This window comes from Argopecten irradians, chromosome 1, assembly GCF_041381155.1.
Source record: "Argopecten irradians isolate NY chromosome 1, Ai_NY, whole genome shotgun sequence".
NCBI lineage: Eukaryota > Metazoa > Mollusca > Bivalvia > Pectinida > Pectinidae > Argopecten > Argopecten irradians.
Window position 1 is genome coordinate 20710527 of NC_091134.1, and position 23082 is coordinate 20733608.

Sequence of the window (23082 nt, forward strand, 5' to 3'; positions counted from 1 at the left end):
TTAGAACGATGCTGAAGGAAGGACAAAACTATGGAACAGGAGCCAAACAGTTAGAACATGATGCTGAAGGAAGGACCAAACTATGGAACAGGAGCCAAACAGTTAGAACAATGCTGAAGGAAGGACTAAACTATGGAACAGGAGCCAAACAGTTAGAACAATGCTGAAGGAAGGACTAAACTATGGAACAGGAGCCAAACAGTTAGAACGATGCTGAAGGAAGGACCAAACTATGGAACAGGAGCCAAACAGTTAGAACAATGCTGAAGGAAGGACCAAACTATGGAACAGGAGCCAAACAGTTAGAACAATGCTGAAGGAAGGACCAAACTATGGAACAGGAGCCAAACAGTTAGAACAATGCTGAAGGAAGGACCAAACTATGGAACAGGAGCCAAACAGTTAGAACAATGCTGAAGGAAGGACCAAACTATGGAACAGGAGCCAAACAGTTAGAACAATGCTGAAGGAAGGACCAAACTATGGAACAGGAGCCAAACAGTTAGAACAATGCTGAAGGAAGGACCAAACTATGGAACAGGAGCCAAACAGTTAGAACAATGCTGAAGGAAGGACCAAACTATGGAACAGGAGCCAAACAGTTAGAACGATGCCGAAGGAAGGACCAAACTATGGAACAGGAGCCAAACAGTTAGAACAATGCTGAAGGAAGGACCAAACTATGGAACAGGAGCCAAACAGTTAGAACAATGCTGAAGGAAGGACCAAACTATGGAACAGGAGCCAAACAGTTAGAACAATGCTGAAGGAAGGACCAAACTATGGAACAGGAGCCAAACAGTTAGAACAATGCTGAAGGAAGGACCAAACTATGGAACAGGAGCCAAACAGTTAGAACAATGCTGAAGGAAGGACCAAACTATGGAACAGGAGCCAAACAGTTAGAACGATGTTGAAGGAAGGACCAAACTATGAAACAAGAGCCAAACAGTTAGAACGATGCTGAAGGAAGGACCAAACTATGGAACAGGAGCCAAACAGTTAGAACAATGCTGAAGGAAGGACCAAACTATGGAACAGGAGCCAAACAGTTAGAACGATGTTGAAGGAAGGACCAAACTATGGAACAGGAGCCAAACAGTTAGAACGATGCTGAAGGAAGGACCAAACTATGGAACAGGAGCCAAACAGTTAGAACGATGCTGAAGGAAGGACCAAACTATGGAACAGGAGCCAAACAGTTAGAACGATGCTGAAGGAAGGACCAAACTATGGAACAGGAGCCAAACAGTTAGAACGATGCTGAAGGAAGGACCAAACTATGGAACAGGAGCCAAACAGTTAGAACAATGCTGAAGGAAGGACCAAAAGGAAAGGAGCCAAACAGTTAGAAACTGATGGAACAGGAGAAACAGTTAGAACAATGCTGAAGGAAGGACCAAACTATGGAACAGGAGCAAACAGTTAGAACAATGCTGAAGGAAGGACCAAACTATGGAACAGGAGCCAAACAGTTAGAACAATGCTGAAGGAAGGACCAAACTATGGAACAGGAGCCAAACAGTTAGAACGATGCTGAAGGAAGGACCAAACTATGGAACAGGAGCCAAACAGTTAGAACAATGCTGAAGGAAGGACCAAACTATGGAACAGGAGCCAAACAGTTAGAACAATGCTGAAGGAAGGACCAAACTATGGAACAGGAGCCAAACAGTTAGAACGATGCTGAAGGAAGGACCAAACTATGGAACAGGAGCCAAACAGTTAGAACGATGCTGAAGGAAGGACCAACAGGAACAGAGAACAGTTAGATGCGAAGAAGGACAAACAGAACAGGAGCAACAGGAAACGAAGGAGGACCAACTATGGAACAGGAGCTAAACAGTTAGAACAATGCTGAAGGAAGGACCAAACTATGGAACAGGAGCCAAACAGTTAGAACGATGCTGAAGGAAGGACCAAACTATGGAACAGGAGCCAAACAGTTAGAACGATGCTGAAGGAAGGACCAAACTATGGAACAGGAGCCAAACAGTTAGAACAATGCTGAAGGAAGGACCAAACTATGGAACAGGAGCCAAACAGTTAGAACAATGCTGAAGGAAGGACCAAACTATGGAACAGGAGCCAAACAGTTAGAACGATGCTGAAGGAAGGACTAAACTATGGAACAGGAGCCAAATTTGTTAGAATGATGCTGAAGAAATGGTGAGAGAAAAATGGACAGTTTTGAGCAGTTACAACAATGATGAAGGAAAAATCAGGCTTTAGAAGAGGAGCCAAACAGTTACAAAAATGCTGAAGAAATGATGAGAGAAAAATGGACAAATACTGAAGGAAGGATCAGGTTAGAAAGAAGAGGAATCAAGCAGTTAATTAGAACATTGCTTAGAGAAGGACCTTGGTTTCAAAAATGACCATTGGTAAAACAGAGGTAAATAAAACATTTGAAGGTGGAATCCTCTGGGTACCAGAAGTCGTTGAAGAGCCAATGATTACATGATTGACATGGGCTGTAAGTGAGAAGCTCGTTGTAAGATTGACTATTACAATAAGAGGAACCTTGATTACAAGTTTGATCATAGCTATTAGAAGAGGCTTGGATACAATAGATTATTGATTTCTATTAATATTCAATTCAAACTTTTAATCAAACTCTGTTTTATCAATGCTCAGTTTTGTTACCAAGGTCCTTTGCTGTAAGAATTTAAAATATCTGCAAATGTTGAGTTGTTTAAAGGAAGGGTTTTGAATTCTACACTAACCTATATATAGCAGAAGCCAGAATTCATTCATGTCATTATATTGATATTCTTCTGTTAAGAATTTAATTAGAACATCTGTTTTTTCTCACCTACTTTATTGTAAGTTCAACTGGGTGTGGGAGTTATAACTGTAACCTACCTGATCAATTATTGATATTGATAGAACAGTAGATACAACTGGTGAAGTTCAAACACAGGATCAACATAGAAATTATAGTTCATACAGCAGTGACTGTATTTCTGTGATGTTTATTGGATTTTGACAGTGCCACAGGCAGGTTAATTTGTTTATAGTGTTGTTGTTCATTGGGTATTGACACATGTACTGTACTTATAACATATACATAATAAATGGCTGTAGGATTGACTTTTATAATGCCTATATCGATATTAACTGTGACTTACGTTAGAATTATTCAATATTATTTAAATTCTGTGTGATTAAGGAAAATGAATAAACCAGAGAATAAAATAACAATATTAACATGAAGCCAAACTTTATCAAAATCATTAGCATAAGGCTTGTAAGGTTCTGACCTGCCAAAATCCTTTATGAGGGTTGTAAGATGCTGACCAGCCAAAATCCTTTATGAGAGTTGTAAGATGCTCGGACCAGCCAAAATCCTTCATGAGGGTTTTAAGGTTCTGACCAGCCAAAATATTTCATGAGGGTTCTAAGATGCTGACCAGTAAAAATTCTTCATGAGAGTTGTAAGATGCTGACCAGCCAAAATCCTTCATGAGAGTTGTAAGATGCTGACCAGCCAAAATCCTTCATGAGGGCTGTAAGATGCTGACCAGCCAAAATCCTTTATGAGGGTTGTAAGATGCTGACCAGCCAAAATCCTTCATGAGGCTTGTAAGGTTCGGACCAGCCAAAATCCTTGATGAGGGTTAAGATATCCCTGATTATTTGCCAGAACTATATTTGATTTATTAGTATCCTTTAATATCATCGCTACATCATTATAGATAGCTATTTTGCATAAAAAAAATTATGGTGTCATCGACAATGTAGGCCACATTTACTGATACTGTCATTTGAAATGTAAACCTATCTCAGAGCTGTTCTACATCTCCTTGTAATGTAGAGTCTTACTAGAAGATAGATGTTTTAAGAAGGTAGGGATATTTCTATACCTGCATGATTAAAGCATTTCTTTCATCCCCGTATTCTAAACAGACCAATGGTTATTTATATTATTGGATTATTTCAAAGAAGGTATGAAATATCTGTTGTTTTGTGGAATTTTTGCCATGCCAGAACTTCCAGGAATCAGCAGACCAAAATTCAAAGGCAAAACTTTGTCAAAAGGTCAAGGTCAAATTTCATGTTTTGCATTTCCTAATGGAAGGTCAAGGACAGCGGTCAGAAGCTAAGGTCAAGGTCAAATTTGTCATTGTTTTATTGCAATAAGAAAGGATTGTTGAATTAAATGTGATATTTGAAATATCCTGTTAAAACAAATACCTTAAAACAGATGTTATTAATTATTAATGTCTGATTCCTGTATACATGTACATAAATGTACCATCAATAAAGTAATTATAGGAATACAGGCCTATTCTTATTATGAAAATAATTCTATTTTTATCAATTGTATATTGATGAGCTGAACATCTGTGAACAGCTCAACCAAACAATGGCAGGTACCTGGTCATCAGTAGTACATATTTACACATGTATGATGTGTAATATACATTTAAAATGTATTAATATGCATGATCCTGTTCTACATGTTACATAATGTATATACCTTTTTTAAGTTTCTCATAAATCAACTTTTCCCTTTTTGACTATTTTAAAACATTAAGACACTGATCAGAGACCAGCTAGATATTAGGCCAATTAACGCTTGACCTAATGACCTATATTCAAAGCCACACAGGTCAGCTCGGCTTAAAATTATGATGCAAAGGGACCTGATATTGGAAGTGTAGTATGCTTGGATGGAGGCCTACCAACTTTATTGAGATGAATGACCTTGATTTTCATTCAAGGTTATATGGTTAAAATATTGTAAAATGTTTAATCAACTAACAATTCTAGGCCTACAGGACCATCAGGCCCCGATTTCTCGAAACAAACTTAACTCAAAAACTGGCTTAAGTCATAAATTGTCATATAAGTTACATAAGAATAAAAACTTAAGTTTTGACTTAATTAAAGTCTGCACTTTTGTTTCGAGAAATCGAGGCCTGGTATACCTGCATGGTGCATACTAAATAGCAGGTAAGCGAAGGGGCCTCTTTGGCCCTGGTGCTTTTCCTGAAATGTTTACATCAGGATCTGTCAGTGTGGTCTATGGGTAGACTTTAAGATAATCTTTGACACAGGAAATACTTAAACCTGGGTTATAAGTTTTGGATCTTAGTGAGTGGATCATTTAGAAAAGGAAACCTGAAGGACTAGACAAGATATAGAGAAAATGATCATCAGGGATGACTGTGGATGGTGTAGAGATTTCACCAAACCTCTCCCTGAATTGGCAATGCACTGCAGTCTCTATACGGTTTACAATTAGGATTACAAGGAAGCTAAAGTTCCATTAACCCAGAGCTGTCTTTGTCATTAATTTGATATATCAAAGAAAGTGGAGGTTCAGAGTCAAGTACATCTGTACCAATTAAGCTGCTGTCTGGCAGATAAAGCAGAGATTAGGGTCCCAGACGAAGCTAATTAGAATTTGTTGACATTCAATTTTGTGTAACCTCCATAGAGTACATTTTAAACATGTCCATGTATTAATTTCCTCTCTAGGTAAATAAACTGCTAGGAGTTGCCATTTACACCGAGAGATGAACTCAATTTTACACTAAAACTGTATTTCTAGGAATTTGAATAATTTGATTTACTTAATTGTAAGTCAAGATGTGCTTTGTCATCAGTATGTTTGTAAGATAAAAGTTAAAATAAACTTGGTTACTTCATTGAAAATCACGTTTGTTCTGAAAGTTGCTGTGGAAGTTTAGAATCTCAATGCACGATTATATGTTGCGAAAGTAAGTCTGGATTGATCATGGTCACCTGAGTTTAATGGATCAGTTGGTAGATCGTCTGGCTATAGTGTTTGGAAGTCCATGGTTCAACTCATGTCTAGCCGATACATTTTTTTCTATTCTGTTACTTTTAGTTGACCATAGACCTCCAGCACAACCATTCCAGTTCTGTGTAAACTACTTCAGAAACATGACAACTAATCCAACTTTGTAAACATGTAAACATTTAAGCTAACCCAAATAGATAATTCAAATTAGACTCCAACCTGTATTTATATCAGTTCACCTGTGTTGTTCCCAAACAGGATATGAATACTCTAATATAATCCCTAATGACTGTAATACGAGGATGCCAGGATGTCTCTCCCAAAAACACAACCACATGGTGCATTATCCTAAATATAAATAAAGCAACAATGGATGTTAAAGCTAAAAGTGTACAGGTGAGAAAATGTGTCAGTAAGGTTAAAGGTTAGGAGGCCAGTTGATTTCAGGTGAGAGACAAAAGTAGACCTACTTAATGTGTTAACTGACCAGATGAGGTACCGGTACTATTTCTTTATCGGGAAGGTAGAGGTGAGGGCAATGTTGGTTTTTTTTTTTATTCTCAGGTGAAGTTATTGTGTTGTAGTCAGGGAAGAATGCTTTGGTACCATGTTATTCAAAACAATACTCTATTGAGGGTAATTCATACAAGTTGTTATACTATATGTGAGGATAAAGATATGTTACTTATTCTCTGTTGAGGGTAATTCATACAAGTTGTTATACTATATGTGAGGATAAAGACGTGTTACTTATTCTCTGTTGAGGGTATTTCATACAAGTTGTTATACTATATGTGAGGATAAAGACATGTTACTTATTCTCTGTTGAGGGTAATTCATACAAGTTGTTATACTATATGTGAGGATAAAGACGTGTTACTTATACTCTGTTGAGGGTATTTCATACAAGTTGTTATACTATATGTGAGGATAAAGACGTGTTACTTATACTCTGTTGAGGGTATTCATACAAGTTGTTATACTATATGTGAGGATAAAGCATGTTATTATTCTGTTGAGGGTATTCATACAAGTTGTTATACTATATGTGAGGATAAAGACATGTTACTTATACTCTGTTGAGGGTAATTCATACAAGTTGTTATACTATATGTGAGGATAAAGACTGTTACTTATACTCTGTTGAGGGTAATTCATACAAGTTGTTATACTATATGTGAGGATAAAGACGTGTTACTTATACTCTGTTGAGGGTAATTCATACAAGTTGTTATACTATATGTGAGGATAAAGACATGTTACTTATATTCTGTTGAGGGTAATTCATACAAGTTGTTATACTATATGTGAGGATAAAGACGTGTTACTTATACTCTGTTGAGGGTAATTCATACAAGTTGTTATACTATATGTGAGGATAAAGACGTGTTACTTATATTCTGTTGAGGGTATTCATACAAGTTGTTATACTATATGTGAGGATAAAGACGTGTTACTTATACTCTGTTGAGGGTAATTCATACAAGTTGTTATACTATATGTGAGGATAAAGACGTGTTACTTATACCATGTTGAGGGTAATTCATACAAGTTGTTATACTATATGTGAGGATAAAGACATGTTACTTATATTCTGTTGAGGGTAATTCATACAAGTTGTTATACTATATGTGAGGATAAAGACATGTTACTTATTCTCTGTTGAGGGTATTTCATACAAGTTGTTATACTATATGTGAGGATAAAGACGTGTTACTTATACTCTGTTGAGGGTATTTCATACAAGTTGTTATACTATATGTGAGGATAAAGACGTGTTACTTATACTCTGTTGAGGGTATTTCATACAAGTTGTTATACTATATGTGAGGATAAAGACGTGTTACTTATACTCTGTTGAGGGTAATTCATACAAGTTGTTATACTATATGTGAGGATAAAGACGTGTTACTTATACTTTGTTGAGGGTAATTCATACAAGTTGTTATACTATTTGTGAGGATAAAGACGTGTTACTTATACTTTGTTGAGGGTATTTCATACAAGTTGTTATACTATGTGACGATGAAGACATGATACTTATATGTACTCTTTGGAAGGTTTCTTTACTCATATGGACATTTCTATTATTCTGCGCTATCAGAGGGTTATATTAATGTGTTATATGCCATATTGCGCTCAGTTGAAAGTATTTTATCTTACTGATGTTAAGGAATTATTAAACACTCATCTGAGGGCATATTATTTTACTTTGATAAAGATTCTGTATTCCAGCTGATATACATTGTATGATAACTCGGATACTACCAGCTGTGACACTTTCCAGGAAGCAGGGAAACTGTCCAGGCTGTTCATGTTCTATCCAGCAAGCAACTCTTTGAATGGCACATAACCGGACTTGAGTGATCGGCATATGTGCTAGCCACCAGCTATACTAAGAATTAACACTGTCTGAAAATGGATGATTGTGGAAAAAGTTCTACAGATAAATCTTATATTAGAGTTGAGACATGTCTAGATTAGAATTGAAGGTGCTTCGCTTGGATCTACCATAAAGACAGTATGAAATCGGGATGTTTTCAATCATAAGGAATCTTTATTGATTTGTTATTGGTTGGCATGATTTTTAAGTACACTTTATAGTTTGTTTATATAGATTTTACTTCATGCTCTGACTGGTTTTTTTATTAGTGACGTGGGCGACTATCTTAACAATCGGTACAGAAGGCTGGAAATAAATTATAACTCTGGTTACCTTTCACATTGAAGGTACTTCAGAGTATTTATAAGGATTTGTTTGGTTTTGAATAAGAGTTTATTTACGTAAAAAGACAGTCAGTGTACCATGCAGCACCGGTTGGGTGCACATTTCCGTCCTATTTACTATACGGCCCCGGGGACTCAGTGCGGTGTAATATTTCATTAGAAAGTTATATTGAGTAAATTTAATTTGAAGACAAAGTTATTGATATGAAGCCTAGCCGAACCAATGAAGATGTTGATTAGCGCGGCTGTCAATGATTTTCTCCAGTTAGTGGTTGGTAGATGTTGTAGCAGGTACACAGGTAAGGAACATGGAGAATCGTGTGTACAGGAATGAGGCGGATCACAGCTGATACCTATGTTTACCTAAGGTAGTATTGGCCGAATATTCTCTCTGTTTCCTGTATGTATCAGAACAATTAGGATCTATCCTGAATCAGGAAGTTGGTTTTATCTAAACGGTTATAGATTTAAACAGCTGTGTTGTAATGTAGCTTTTGTTATGTTTCGGGAGTATAGAGTGATTGCTCAATAAGGTTTGTATAGCTTCTGTTTTGTGTTGTTGTTTTAAGGATTTCAATTATTCATCTTTTCCTGGCTGATATTTAGTTTGTACATGTGGATCTCTCAGAAAGAAAATAAATTTAGTTGTTTTATTCTATTTATATTCTTGTGCTCAAATTAATGCATATGGGTAATTGAAACGGAACATGTAAGATCTAAAATTCAGATTGGAGGAGTTGGGATTGTAAGTTAATTACAATTGAATGCCGGTAACTTTAGAGGAAAACATTTTCCCAATTTTACTTCTAAATCGAAAAATTGAATGTGTGTACTTCCATTTTGCCCTGAATTTTAACTTCATTATCTTAAATGTAAATACATGTATAGATAACTATTTTTAAGCTGTACTTTGATATCATGTGGTGACAAATATACACTAAGCAGTCAGTCTTATGCACTACTGTGTATAATCTTTAAAAGGAGAGACACAAAATCATACATAATCCCTTACATATTTAATGTAGAGATCAGAGTATTTATAGAAATACACATGCTTACAAAATCTTGCACATTAATTTCTTGAATAGGGTCAAGGATATATATAGACAGACGATGGTGACCTGATGTAAGAAAGTAAGGTGATATGATGGATTGACTGTCACAGCTATGCATGTGAACTGGTACAGTATGATATGGCAGATTTTCAGGAACTGGAATCAGTGAAACACTTTTAAAGGATGTTAAAGGATTCTGTTTAAGTATCTGGAGAGAAAATGAGGATTGGAGATGGAGAATGTTCTCACGAAACATTCCTGGACCCTGCACTACATGGAATCTTTAGAAACAAAGTGATGGAAGACAATCCTAAACAGTCTGAGGATTTCATCCCCTTGTTTGATGCAGCAGTGATGCAGAAAACTGACCCAAATTTAAACATATCGGAGATCTTGATCAACCAACGAAACAAATCTAATCGAACGCGATATAAAGTCTGCCAATCACACAACAAATTTGTTACCCCTCAGACGTTACCATGGATACCACCAACAAACAGCTGTCATCTGTCAATCCAAAACATTAGTGCAATATACGATTCTAAAGGTTTGACAGAAAGTCCAAAAACCAATATGGATGAAAGACCTAGCCAAGAGCAAACAGACGAACATAGTTTGAACATTTCGGGGTGTACAGGTATGCTTACTAATTCCACATGCTCTGTGGATAGTTTAAACTTGCAGAGTAGCGAACTGTTAAATAAATGTAATTGCTCACAAACTCAAACTTTGGAAGTTAACTCCAGATCTGAAGTAATCTTGAATTCTCAGAGGAATGCAAATAACCATCAGAGCCACTGTGGACACTTATCAGACATAAGTCAAAGCTATAACTGTCCCTGTGTAAGTACAGAGAGTATATCAGAATGGAACTTAATACAAACACAGGATCGTTGGAAATCTGTCCTACAACAGAATGGAAGGTTAGAACAAAACAACAATTATGGTGAACCGAATCGGGAATCAAAGCTTACATGTGATAAAACAGATATTAATAGAAATGTTGAGTGTGAAAACAATGAAAATTCTACAAAAGAACAAAACTGTGATTCAACTTTGGATGACACAAAGAATGTCCCTGCTGTTAAACCAAGACATAGCAACAGCAAGGACGACTTAAGTGTTCCTTGTGGTGGTTGTTGTGGAAACAGAAAAGTACCCATGAGTCCAAAAAGCTGTTGTCACGGAAAGAAAGGCAAAAAATGTGAGGAAGAATCATTGTGTCCAAAATATGAAACTATTTGCACGAATGGAAGCTATCAGTACACAGTTTGGTAGGCCATTTTCTGCTTTTATTTTTTTATGATGTATCTATATATAACTATATGAAATATTTTCATGAGAGTAAAATTAAACATTTCTTCTTAAAATTCGTCATCACGTGAATGTATTGATTTTTACTTTTTATAAATCTATAAGAATTTACCTGAAAACTAGTGCAAGGAAATTAATAATTTGACAGTTCACTTGGGCTAGGTTAGATATGTTATCGACTCAACAATAAGTGGTTAGGTTGTCAGATAAATAAATTACTTAATGACAGATAATATGTTTGTTTAATGATTAGCTATGATTAGTTATACAGGTACCGAACAAATATAGCAGTTAACATATAGCAGTAAGTCTTTAGTAGATAACATTTTAAAAAGTACAAAGCCTGTTACATCTGATAAAACAGAGTTGACAATACTGGTATATCTCCTCCTGAATTTTGTATGAAGGATATCTCTTTTTTAGATTGAAAAAAGTTAAATTAACCTTAAAAAAAATCACCTGTAAATGTCAGTTCTGTAATAAGATTCATAAGTTATGGTTTTTAATTGTGATGTATACATAAGCTTTTTAACTTTTTGCTTTTGTACAAACAACTTTTTTAATTCTGCATGACCAAATACATTTGCTAGAAATAAGAGTACATTCGACAAAAAATGTATTACGGTCCGTGCTTTGTATAAGTATCTTGGTGATGTAAATATTATAATTTATAGCTTATAATTAGCTTTGTTCAGTAAGTCAAAAATTCTGCTGTTCTTTTTTTTTGTTCATATTCAATTTTTTATTTAAAGTGTTACTTCTTTATTCAATATGATAACTCATTTGTCATCATTGAAAAAAACATTCTTTAATTTTATACCACCGTATTACATCACCAGAAAAGATTAAAATTTCTATATTAAGGTATTGCATTAATTTGGAAGCAATGAGATTCACCTGTATCTGGAAAACTGTCACATGGAAAGTAAATATTTATAAAGCAGTGAACACTTCTTGAGATTTGAATTTAAAGCCATATATCTTGTTGTACATCTCTCAAGTGGTTTTTCAACAAACTTTTTGTCTTAGCTTTTCATGTTATTAAATCAGCTGAGAAATGGACAGGTCTATCCTGTAGCCTTTAATACAACGTTTTTAACAAGTCCCCAGCTACTGCATTAACACAACCTCAATACCTTAAAACAAGTAAACTGTTAATGAAGAGTTACAGAATATCAAATAAAATAATTGATGATAAACTGTTCAGCCTTGGAATGCGAAGAGTTTTTGTGGAATGCGAAGAGTTTATGTAGTATATTTTGAAAGCGAGTAACTTGAGTAATAAATTGCGGTGACTTTGTATACACACAGAGGTTCATTGTTAAACATCAAAGTCTAAGCTACCACCTAGCATTTTTAGCCCACCATCATCAGATGGTCCCCTTGGCCCATAGTTGTGCCATACAGGATTTGTGACTGATCGGAAAAACAAGATGGCCGCCAGGCAGCCATCTTTGATTTTGGCAATTGAAGTTTGTTATCGATATTTCTTGAGAACTACTGAAGGGATTTTGTTCAAACTTCACTTGGAGGGTACCCTTGGTCACTAGTTGTGTGCCATACAGATTTTGAGGCTGATCAGAAAAACAAGATGGCCGCCAGGCAGCCATCTTTGATTTTGGCAGTTGAATTTTGTTATTGATATTTCTTGTGAACTACTTAAGGGATTTTGTTCAAACTTAACATGGAGGGTCCCCTTGGTCCCTAGTTGTGCCATACAGATTTTGAGGCTGATCGGAAAAACAAGATGGCTGCCTAACAGCTATCTTGGATTTGGGCAGTTGAAGTTTGTTATTGCTATTTCTTGAAAACTATTGAAGGAATTTTGTTCAAACTTCACATGGAGGATTCCATTGGTCCCTAGTTGTGCCATATAGATTTTTAGGCTGATCGGAAAAACAAGATGGCCGCCAGGCGGCCATCTTCGATTTTGATAGTTAAGGTTTGTTATCACTATTTCTCAGAAAGTGCTGAAGGAATTTTCTTCAAATTTAATATGTAGGTGCCCCTAGGGCCCTAGTTGTGCATATTGCATTTTGGGACCGATCGGTTAACAAGATGGCCGCCAGGCAGCCATCTTGGATTTTGATATTCAAAGTTTGTTATCTCTATTTCTCAGAAAGTATTGAATGGATCTTTCTCAAATTTCACAGGTAGGTTCCCCTAGGGCCCTAGTTGTGCATAATATGATTTGGGACCGATTGATCAACAAGATGGCCGCCAAGGAGCCATCTTGGATTTTGATAGTTAAGAGTTTGATATCGCTATTTCTCAGAAAGCATTGAATGGATCATTCTCAAATTTCACATGTAGGTTCCCCTAGGGCCCTAGTTGTGCCAATTGCGATTTGGGGCCGATTGATCGACAAGATGGCCGCCAAGGAGCCATTTTAGATTTTGAAGTTTGTTACTGCTTTTTCTCAAAAGGTGCTGAAGCGATCTGTCTCAAATTTTATGTGTAGTATGTTTGAAAAAGTTTAAAAAGTAGAGAAAAGATCCATCTTTCCATTGTCAGACATAGATCATTCTTCGGTGGGCGCCAAGATCCTTCTGGGATCTCTTGTTAAGGATGAATACTGATGTTTTTGTATTTCATATATATACACCTCACCTGTGATACAGTATATATAAAATATTATATCAAGAAATCAAATTTTAAAGTCATATGATGCTAACTTATTGCTTTAAAGATGCTCCACCGCTGACAAATGGTATATTTTCACTATCAAAAACAGGAACAGACGATTTAGTATTTTTCTACAGTTACAAAAGTTACTTATTTTACACCATTACCACCATTGAAAAGTTTGACCTTCTAATTTTACTTCAAGTTAAAAATATGAAAAATAATTAATTTCATCCCGAAAAAATCTGTGGCACTATATCCTATATAGAATGAAGTAATGATTGCGCATGCACCATAGGCGAAATACATTATTTCATGTTATTTTTTGTGTTAATTAGGCATATATATATATACGATTAAACTCCAATTATTGTTCAAATGATGAATATCATTTATGCTCTGTCGGCAATGGAGCATCTTTAATTATTTTGACAACATATTTTGTCAACATCTTTATTATGATATAAAACAACACTAAGGTATAGCATAGTACAGAAGTGTATCCACATATATAAAAAACAATCTGGTGTCCTGTAAAGGCATCTCTGCTTGCTATTTAGAAAACTACCAATTCTGTTGCTATTTTGAAAACTACCGATTCTGTTGCTATTTAGAAAACTACCAATTCTGTTGCTATTTAGAAAACTACCAATACTGTTGCTATTTTGAAAACTACCAATTATATTCTGTTGCTATTTTGAAAACTACCAATTATATTCTGTTGCTATTTTGAAAACTACAAATTCTGTTGCTATTTTAATAATGATGCTATTTTGGAGCCAAGAAATGTTAATCATATTTATACTTGCTGGTCTTATATATTATAATAGCAGCACTTTCAGAGGTGAATTAGCTAGTGTTTGAAAATTAAATCGGTCATTGCTTTAAATCTGCATGGTCCCAAAGTGATGGATAAAGTAATGGTTTAAATTTACTCCAACAGTCAACACCAGCTCAGCTGCAGTACATAGTTATGAGGGAAATGGTCAAATTTAAAATTCAGCTACCATATGTAAATTTATATAATTCAATATATAATTTACATAAAAGATGTATCAGCTGTTATATACATCTATATATGATATAAAAATCAATAGAAAGAATATCTGGATTAAAGTTATATTGGAGAACATAATGAAATTGAAAATTTTAGGTGTGGAGACAAAATTTCATTTGCCAGCAGCTGCTGTATAGACTAGATGTGTGATAACATTGTGTAACTATAGAATGTATACTAAAATGTATAATGGGACATAGTTATTAGTGAGATAGTATATTATGTAACCTCAAAATTTATATAAAATTTTAACAAACAAATGTCAGTCAAACAAAGCATTTGGATTATGAACTGAAGAAATGTTTTGAGAATATATATCTCTATACATGGCTACAGATGAGATACATGATCAAAGTGGATAAACAGACAGCAATCATACTAAACCAATGGTAAAATGACGGTTAACACTTGATGGGAGAGCATCGGGTATCGATCTACGATCTATTGTGTATAACAGACAGACCGTACTCCGAGGAGTGTTAAGTACAAGATCGTAGAAGTTACTACCATGAATTAAACAGTTAACTTTCCTGACAGTAGGCAGTTTTACAATCAATATCGCTGTCTTAAAGACTGTAATTAGCAGCCTCATTAACAAATGTTTTATCGATAAAAGGTATCTTTTGATTTTATGTAGTCCTCCTTCATCGAAAGGTTGTGCTGTTAAAATTGGCCCACTGTTATATTTCATCATTCCTTCCTCTATATGGTGCCTGTCAGCAATTAACCTAACTACCTGTAATATTTATGTGGTTTATGATACTGAATGCCTGAAAGCTAGAAAAACAAACAGCCATTATTAGGTATATGTTATGAATGTGATATTTACAGACAGAACCACCAAAATGTTATTCACACAAAAATACCAATGTTTTTAGTATATTGTTTGACTGTCTGCATACAATTTTGGTTAATTTATGATTAAGAAGTCAGAATTTTTTATTGAAATATTCTACATGACTATCTGTAGAAATATTCTACATGTATATGACTATAATAATTCTGTAGAAATATTCTACATGACCATGATAATTCTGTAGAAATATTCTATATGACCATTTTGATTCTGTAGAAATATTCTACATGACTGTGATAATTCTGTATAAATATTCTACATGACCATGATAATTCTGTAGAAATATTCTACATGACCGTTGATAATTCTGTAGAAATATTCTACATGACCATGATAATTCTGTAGAAATATTCTACATGACCATGATAATTCTGTAGAAATATTCTACATGACTATGATAATTCTGTAGAAATATTCTACATGACGTAGATGAATTCTGTAGAAATATTCTACATGACCGTGATAATTCTGTAGAAATATTCTACATGACCGTAGATAATTCTGTAGAAATATTCTACATGACCATGATAATTCTGTAGAAATATTCTACATGACCATGATAATTCTGTAGAAATATTCTACATGACCATGATAATTCTGTAGAAATATTCTACATGACCATGATAATTCTGTAGAAATATTCTACATGACCATGATAATTCTGTAGAAATATTCTACATGACCATGATAATTATGTAGAAATATTCTACATGACCATGATAATTCTGTAGAAATATTCTACATAACTATGATAATTCTGTTGCCAGGACGATACCCGACCCCCGTAATCAGAAGCTGACGTGGAACAAGCCCCCACTGACGGTTCTTGTGGTGAAGAAACTGTTTGATGATGGCGCGCTATCTGCCTTCCTTAGTCTCGTCATATGGCTCATCAAGGTAACATTTTACAAAAAGTATCAATATAAAATTTGAAATGACTTTTGATTGATTCTTTTGAAAAAAACCACTACAGTCTATTCATGATATAGTTCACCTTCAAATAACTGACATTGATATACCCATAGCCTTATTTCTCACTGCTAATCTCCTGTCAGTGTGAACGATTCTGCAGAAACAGAGATTTGGCTAAGGATTGACAAGTTTTTGTTAATTTTCAGACACAGAACATGGTGGTGTATTGTGAGTCCTCAATTTTAAAGGATTCTATACTGGTGACGGATGAAAAATTCAAGGAAATACAGAGTAAAATTCAAATCTTTAATGAAGGTATGTATTATATATGCAGCATTACATGATTTGAAGATTTCTTTATACTGTATAACCTTGCTAAAAAGTGAAAATTAGTCCTGATTACTGTTGGAAGTTAAACACTGGTTCTGGTTACTGAGTGTTGATATTAACTGTTTTAAAAACATGCAATCACACATTGTGATTTATTTTAAACAATACATGTAAATATTGCCATACATCCGAACAAGCCAAAAAGGCTTTCTATTGATGTTGGACTGCTGAGATACTGGTGAGATACTGAAGGTAAAACAATATAGCCTTCCACCTTGTTGAATTAGCACTAGTGGCATCAAAAAGTTCAGCACTATAGCTAGTTGCCCTCTATCTTTTGTTGACATTACCACTAGCTCTCCACCTCCACATTTACCTGCAATACTGAACATCATTGGTTTTTCTCTGGGAATCTGGCCTCTGGATCAAGACTACTTCAGACAAATTAGCATGACACTCATTACATTTTACCCAGTCATGCCTCCTGAGACAATTGACCATGCCCTTGTTACCAAATGAAGATGCATCTGGCAGGTTATCATGTCATGATCATAACCCAGCACTCTGCTAAATTTCTCCCAACCTATTCTTGCATTATCTCAACCAATGATGATAATGAAATATAAATCTTAAAGAAAAATAAAAGATATTAACCGTTTGAGAAATCTTACACCTTTTCAAAGTGTTTCTGATGATTAACAATACACCGTTTGACATGCTCAGATTTTATATACATTGGAGTAGAGTGATATACACTTAGCTACCTGTTAGGAATTGCGTGGGAAGTTTCTTTTGTGCTTTTTAGATTGTGTAGATTATGAGTCTGTTCAAATACAGGTTTAAAAAAACTTTCTTGATGATTCATGAAAGAACTTTTTAGATAATAAATAAGATATTTTTTGTTGACATTTCAGAAAATGATGACCTTACAAATAAGGTAGATTTCATTATTTGTCTGGGAGGTGATGGTACCCTGCTGTACGCCTCCTCGTTATTCCAGGTGAGTCTGTCAATATCAAGGTAAGTATCAATATCATGTTATACATGCAATGAAGCTAGGTCACAAGCTAGAACATCCAGCCAATTAGAACACAGTATAACACGGGAGTCTGTGTTTAACTAAGGTCACGCTTAGTTACACTTACTGACATGAATGTAAATAAACCCGTTTACAGGGAAAGTACTTAATCTTTCATATTGGCATCAAAAACACAGTCCAAAAGTGTAATTTCATACTTACTACAAATATATTTGTCCCAGTTTCTGGAAAGTGATCTATGAAATCACCAACAAAAAATTCACAAAGTTTATCTTTCTTCAAATGTGACCCGTATAAAAATATGAACAGTAACTCAGGTAATCCAAGGATCATGGCTAGGACTCTAATAGACAGTGCCTCTATTCAACTAAATTATATACAGAGACGGACATTTACTCTGATAGAACTAATTCCTTTATAAACTAATTCTTACAATATCAATCCACATCGCATGGGACATTTGAATATATCAATGATCCCATAATGAAAAAAGAGTTAATTGAAAGTAATAAAAAAAACCAAAGAATATTACTTATTTGATAAACGGTAGCAACTCAATTTCCACAAGTACAAACTGTAAGTCCTATATAAGGAGCAGTATGATTACTAATGTATTGTTTTATTTTCTAGTCGAGTGTCCCTCCAGTGATGGCGTTTAACCTCGGATCTTTGGGATTCCTGACACCGTTCAATTTCAATAACTTCAAGGAACAAGTCTCCTGTGTGTTAGAAGGTAAGGTCCTATGCTTTAGCAAGCTTCTGATTTTGGTTAATTACTTCAACAAAATTTATGGTTGCAAGTCTTTTCTTTCAAGATGAGGGGTCAGTGGCCTAGAATAACTACCACCCAGCTGATTCTCTCGTTGTAATAATTATTTATCCTTATTGTGTCGCAAAATGTAGTACTACCATAAGTGCATCTACAGTTTCTTTCATAATCTAGATCAGTAATTGGATTAAAGGAAAATCTTTAACATGTTGGACAATTTGGAATATTTCAATGTTTCATCAAAGCACATCAATAATTGTACTATAACAAACCTAATATTGTTTTAAAGGGAATGCAAGCTTACTGCTGAGATATCGACTGAAGTGTATAGTAAGCAAGAGGGATAACTTTTCACCGACTAATGGTCCAATACCTTCCCGTGTAGGGGCAAGAATATTGGTAGGTTATTTCTGTGACTGAGTTGCTTCCCTTTAGTCTTAATCCTTTAGATTTTAACTGTTCTGTTTACTTTTATTAAGTGACCGTTGAGGCTTCTTGACTTCATAAGATCAAAAAAGGTTAATTTGCATACCAGATAGGTCCTCTCTTTGGTTAATTACAGTATCAATATAAAGTCATTTATTTTAACAATTTGTATCTCTCAATAGGTGTACCCTTTGTAAAAAAGCTGAATATCTACAGAATCTAATTTATATAAGTCAGTTTGTGGTGTGTAGTAATAAAACAGATGGTTTGAATCCAGATTTTTCACACTTATGATCTGGTTTTACCATTACTTTATACATGTATTTACCTATTAACAGGTATTTAACGAGGTTGTTATAGATCGTGGACAATCATCCTATCTCACCAACCTTGACCTATATGTTGAAGGTCGCCTCGTCACCACTGCCCAGGGAGACGGTGAGTGATAAAAAAATAAGGGTCATGATATATTAAAGAGAACAGATTTTATACAGGTGAATTTAATGCTAGCATAAATCTGCAATTCCATCTATAGTGATAACAGACTTATCTGCCCTTGAGAATATAGGTATTGTTTGTAAGTATGTAATATGCATGGGAAAATATTACAGCATTTCCTTTGAAAAAACATGACATTGCAGTGAATACCTTCCTACAAATAATGATGACTCTAGTAATATGCATAAACATAATAGACTTGGCTTTATTTTAACAGAAAGTGCAAATTTGGTTTCATAAAGTATAGCTTTTCTATCTAAATGGATATCTGCTTCAGTTTTCAGTGAAATTTGTCCAAACTTTATAGGTTTAAAATAATACTTTGTTTTGTTGTGTACCTGACAGGTCTCATTACTGTGATATTTTAATTTCCAGGAATCATCATTTCCACACCCACAGGAAGTACAGCGTACGCTATGGCTGCTGGGGCCTCTATGGTCCATCCGAGCGTTCCCGCCATCGTCATCACACCAATTTGCCCACATTCCTTATCCTTTAGACCAATAGTAGTCCCTGCAGGGGTCGAAATAAAGGTAAGTACATAAAGATGTAAACCACATTTAGGATCCATTTTAAATATCATTGAAGCTTGAAATCAATTTAGTTAATCTCCAAAAGGAATTTAATATTATGTATTTTCTGCATACTGGCTGTTTTAATATGGCTTTTAAATTTATCTAAGAAGTCTTTGTTATTCCGCCTACCGCTTTAATATCCAAATATTCCGATTTCTGCAAAACATCGTCTTCATTTTTTTTTCTTCCGATTTCTGAATTTTTCATAGTCGGTTGGGGCTGCCATGGTGGCTTCAAGATGCATACCAGACGGAGTAGGCTGACTTGCTTCATAATTAAGTAAACAAAGGGAGGTGTGAACACTCCCTGACCAACAACCCACTGGTGCTAATTAGCAGCCTGGGGCTAGTTCCACCTTGGCGGTGTCACTTGTGTCTGAGTGTAACGATGCATGTTACGTAGGCCTACCGTTAGGAAACAATCATCTGGCCTTTCAATAAATTTTGTGCTTAAAACTAGTAAGCATCATTTCAAAAACAAACACTACTTATAATTGAAATGATTTACTCACGTTTTTAATGTAAAATAGGCATACAGTGTCTGCTGAAAATCATAAACTTTGCAATCGTAATGGCCGCCATTTTGGAATGGGGTGATTCTAATAAAGGATCCGGATTTTGGTATATTTTTTTCAGGATATCACTAAAAAAAGTTATTTTTTTTTTTCAGAGTGATAATTTCTCTAGAATATTGGTGTAAATTTGAGAAACAAATATTTGTATTTTTTCTTGCATAAATCAAAAGAAAATGAGTCCAGTATGTATTACAAAAAAAAAGTGAAAAAAACCCCAAAACAAATAGACAAAATGTATAATTAAAAAAGGTGATAAATAGCATTGAAATAAAAGTATACAATGTATTTATTGGCATTTTTCATCTTCTAAATTTAATGTAAGCCTTAATTAACATTTAAAAATACAAAATGAGCCACCATGCAAGGCCTATGGTAATAATTAAAGTTTCAATCATAATTAGTTAACAAAATACGTATTTGTACTTGTTTTTGCATATTATTGATATTAATACATATCTGACGCTCCGCGAAAAAAGCCGCGTGTAATGCAAACCGATTTGGGAGTCAAAAAACTACCTTCTTAAATGTATTAACAAGTCAGGCTTTTAAATTTATCTAAGAAGTCTTTGTTTTTTTTCACCCTCTTGAGAATAATTACATGTACAATGTATATACCAATGAATGAATAAGAAAGTAGGTCACTGCAACCTATGTCTTTGTATTGTGGGATGGTAGAGATTGTTAGAATTATATACTGTATCACATTGTATACCATCTTGATCTGTTTACAGGTGAGCGTGGCTCCAGATTCACGGAATCCTGCGTCAGCATCATTTGATGGACGGGATCGTCAGGAGATTACTCAAGGCGACAGGTGAGGATTGATAATACTACGGAGCAGGAACAAAGTCAAACTGATTTGGCTACACACAGTATAATTTTTGTACCCTATTATATCTCTTTATGTAGCAGTAATTTTCCTAGTTTTATGAAGAAGCTGATACACAATAGAAAGGATATCAATCACACATCAAATACTTAACAATACAATATCATTATTTATACATATATTGTTCTTGTTTCAGCGTGATCATCACAACAGCTCAGTATCCTGTACCTTCTGTGTGTTTTAAGGATCAAATGGACGATTGGTTTGAGAGTCTAGCTCAGTGTTTACACTGGAATGTGCGAAAGCAACAGAAACCTCTGGCATCAACACCAAGTGTTACGAGTCTAGACTCTTTAGACCTCAGCAACTAGCATTCCAATTCCTCTGACCTTTGGTTGACCTTCAGTCCACTCACATAAGATGACCATGTGTCAGCCTTTAGTTCTCTCAAAAGTTTGACCTTGGTTTGACATTAACCTTCAAACTCAAGAGTAAGACTTCAGAGTGACATTCAGTCAACTTTTGTAGTCTGACCGTTGACTTAAATTTAGTTGATTCTAAAGTCTGCACTTCAGTTGACCTTCAGTTGACCTTGGACCAACCATTGACCAATCAACTTTTACATTATTGGCAATAACTTTCATATATGTATGTAAATGGTGCTATCAGATGAACTGTTTTACAGCTGACCTGATTTTTACTCATCATTACTTCAAACTCTCTGATCTACACAATTGTCTTTGCCTATATCCATTAAATATGCACTCGAGTTAATTCAGATGTGCATATGTAATGAAATATTGGTTTAATTTCCGGTAGATGTAACCATTGAACCATGAACAAAATAGATTGGACAGCATATTTACCCCCAAAGTGAGGACCAATACGGAGATGAAATACAACATTTTGACTTGATAACAAGAGGATAATAAATCAGTTTAGATTTTGTAATTTTGTACTTGTGATGTGTCAACATGTGTGCTTTTAAAGGTTTTAATGATGGTGGCTATAATGCTAGACTTTTTCACAGGTAAAGCTTAAGCTGAGAGCAATGAACTACAGTATGTATATAATGTTCCTTTGCTAGCTTATTGTCTTTTAGCGTTTTGTTGCCTATTGTTGACTATTCTGGATAACTAATAGTAGTCCCATAGTAAATAACTCAGAAAGAAACAAAAAATATGTTGAGCTCTGTTTTGGATACGGAATTAATCATTAATACCAAGAATTGTTCATCCCATATTGTCTGTACATATATTGTTCTCGTTTCAGCGTGATCATCACAACAGCTCAGTATCCTGTACCTTCTGTGTGTTTTAAGGATCAAATGGACGATTGGTTTGAGAGTCTAGCACAGTGTTTACACTGGAATGTGCGAAAGCAACAGAAACCTCTGGCATCAACACCAAGTGTAACGAGTCTAGACTCTTTAGACCTCAGCAACTAGCATTCCAATTCCTCTGACCTTTGGTTGACCTTCAGTCCACTCACACAAGATGACCATGTGTCAGCCTTTAGTTCTCTCAAAAGTTTGACCTTGGTTTGACATTGACCTTCAAACTCAAGAGTAAGACTTCAGAGTGACATTCAGTCAACTTTTGTAGTCTGACCGTTGACTTAAATTTAGTTGATTCTAAAGTCTGCACTCGAGTTGACCTTCAGTTGACCTTGGACCAACCATTGACCAATCAACTTTTACATTATTGGCAATAACTTTCATATA

The 23082-nt window shown here is 35.0% G+C and overlaps 1 protein-coding gene across 8 annotated transcripts in view; it reads left to right on the top strand.

Moving 5' to 3' along the window:
* The window catches only part of LOC138320358 (NAD kinase-like), a 55090-nt gene extending 32483 nt beyond the window's left edge, over positions 1–22607 (top strand). For 3 of the 8 annotated variants that reach the window (XM_069263325.1, XM_069263334.1, XM_069263342.1), the window contains 9 exons: positions 16175–16304; positions 16526–16634; positions 17564–17649; positions 18319–18421; positions 18747–18856; positions 19222–19321; positions 19757–19914; positions 21262–21344; positions 21556–22607. In XM_069263325.1, coding sequence (XP_069119426.1) covers positions 16175–16304; positions 16526–16634; positions 17564–17649; positions 18319–18421; positions 18747–18856; positions 19222–19321; positions 19757–19914; positions 21262–21344; positions 21556–21730 — 1054 coding nt within the window. In that variant the 3' untranslated portion in view covers positions 21731–22607. The other 5 variants (XM_069263316.1, XM_069263308.1, XM_069263299.1 and 2 more) reach the window with 5 other exon arrangements.
* The last annotated feature ends 475 nt before the right edge of the window (positions 22608–23082 follow it).